The sequence below is a fragment of the Plectropomus leopardus genome, unplaced genomic scaffold (assembly GCF_008729295.1).
Source record: "Plectropomus leopardus isolate mb unplaced genomic scaffold, YSFRI_Pleo_2.0 unplaced_scaffold18785, whole genome shotgun sequence".
In the NCBI taxonomy this organism is placed as follows: domain Eukaryota; kingdom Metazoa; phylum Chordata; class Actinopteri; order Perciformes; family Serranidae; genus Plectropomus; species Plectropomus leopardus.
The window spans coordinates 1-2432 of NW_024620258.1; the positions used below are offsets into that span (position 1 = coordinate 1).

A 2432-nucleotide genomic window follows, 5' to 3' on the forward strand; every position below is an offset into this window, starting at 1 on the left:
TTGTCAGTTCATTTTGAGGGCATGTTTCCCTTTTTGGTCTCTGATAGGGCCTCAGTCCTCTTTCTGTTCACACTATAGTTTCTATTTTTTTACTTAGATTTTTGTGTGTTTAGACATTCTTTCACGGAACAAACGACTCTTCGTGCTCCTCCCTGCTAGCCTTAGGCTGCCAGTGGATGTGGTTCAATCTAGGGCTTAAATACAATGGCAAAGAGCAAAGCGAACCTGTGTTCACCATGCAAATGATAAATGAACCTCAATGCGGACTTTGAATGAACACTGCAAAGAGATAAAAGTGAACATTTTTTGCAGTCAGCCGTCTTTTTGCCTAAGGCTGCAGTTTGATAAGATCTCATTTTTGAATTATTTATCCCACTGAAAAGGAATTTTAAATACCAGTTTTCATAGCAAGACTGCAGGGAGGCCTCTTTGCCTTTAGTTCCACCCAGCTGTCATGTTGCTTTTGTCTCTGTGCAGACATGAACGAGCACAGCTCTCGCAGCCACAGCATCTTCCTGATCAACATCAAGCAGGAGCATGTGGAGACTGAGCAGAAACTGTGTGGAAAACTGTACCTGGTGGATCTGGCTGGCAGTGAGAAGGTAGGGGAAACTCTGAAGAAAAGATTGTTTAGAGACCAACCACTCCCAATGTGCACCTCAGGCGCTTCAGATTAATGACTTCTGTGCATGATTTCTTACGTTTGACTTCGCTCTCGTCCTTTATTCCAGGTCAGTAAGACCGGAGCTGCAGGAGCCGTCCTGGATGAGGCTAAAAACATCAACAAGTCTCTCTCTGCTCTTGGAAATGTCATCTCTGCACTGGCCGAGGGCACGGTGAGCTATTTCCACCGCACCTCCCTCTATTTGTATAGACAAGAGAGGAACAATTGAGATTGTGTGCCTCAAGATTTGCATTTAAATGATGAAATGATGAAATGAAATTTGGATCTGGAGAAGTAGTAGAATTGGGGGATTTTAAATAGATTAAATAGATTAATACGTAATTATCTAGTCATTATCTGTATAACTGGAGGTGTCCTGTTTACCTTCAGGTTCAGATACAGCAGCAAATAAACTTTCTCTTTCATTTCTAACACTATTGCACAGTAACTATGAGTCTCTTCCATCAGCTTATTCGTTGAATGCATCCCGCCCAGTGCCTGCACCCTTCTCTCCTCTTCGCCAGCTCAGCAGGTTTTGCCATCAAAAGCCAAAACCGTCCCTGCCAATTACAAGATTAGCTGGATGCGGCAAAATCGATCTGGCACTTTTGACAGAAGTTTTGTGGTTTGTTAGAATCCAAAAAAAGAGAAATCAAGAGAAATGGGAAAGTGTACATTTTTGCAGAGTAGAATCTGCTGATGAGTCACTGCTGCAGTGCATAATCAGGAAGAAAATGAAACACAAATTGCCCAATGATCTTTATCTTTTTTCCCTCATTTCTTTTCTTCTCCTTTCTCACTGTATCTTACTTCTCTCTGCTTCATCTCTCATCATCTTCTCTGCTCTCTTCTACGCTCCCCTCTCTGCAGAAATCTCACGTGCCCTACCGTGACAGCAAAATGACCCGCATCCTGCAGGACTCCCTGGGTGGAAACTGCCGCACCACCATGTTCATCTGCTGCTCTCCCTCCAGCTACAACGATGCCGAGACCAAGTCGACGCTGATGTTTGGACAACGGTAGATACTTTTGTGGAAAAAGTCAATGCGACTTTGGGAAGATATAATATTTTTTAAAAGATGTTCACTTTGACACAGAGCAGGAAAACCAACAAATATGTATTCTCAGATTTCACACATGCTGCCACATTTTTAGCAGGGAAAAACTGATTGTAATTACCTCTCAAAAGCAGGATGCTGACCTATTTTGGGACTGACCTACTAAAATCCTAGCATGGCAGAGGTAGATGCTAAAGTACATCACACAGTTTTAACTGTAAAAGTACTTTTATCCTTGAGGACAAGCCGGGGAGAAGTTACTCTCTTTTTGAGTGAAACCGAATCAGCTCTGATTTTTGGGCATTTTATCTTTGAATATAGTCAGTGCAAATTTAGAAATAAATTGTAGTGTAAAGTTAAGCATGAGGATCAAACTCAGTTAAAAAAGTTTCACATACTGTTACATAATACAAAAATATTTTTCAGAAAGGACCCACACTGATCATATTTACTCATAAAAGGAAAGCAATGATCTATTTTCTCCTGAAATCCAAAGATAGCAGATGCAGACGTTAACTGACACTGCCCACTTCACTATATTGCACTTACATTTGAGGAAATTATGTTCTTTTATCAGAGAGATATTAATCTCTTTCTAAGTCAGAAGGCTCAAGAAAGGTCTCAAGAATCAAAACCTACTTCAAAAGCACCTGATATTATTATTGGATCTGGGCAAATTATCCAGTAGAACTGTCAATTAAATACTGATA

The 2432-nt window shown here is 40.8% G+C and overlaps 1 protein-coding gene across 1 annotated transcript; it reads left to right on the forward strand.

The window, feature by feature from the left end:
- Positions 1 to 477: 477 nt before the first annotated feature.
- LOC121965146 (kinesin heavy chain-like) lies at positions 478 to 1683 on the forward strand (the record flags this gene model as incomplete). Its single annotated transcript, XM_042515306.1, has 3 exons — positions 478 to 602; positions 732 to 836; positions 1535 to 1683. Coding segments are annotated over 3 exons (379 nt in total), but the record flags the coding sequence as incomplete, so codon positions are not given.
- Between the last annotated feature and the right edge of the window lie 749 nt (positions 1684 to 2432).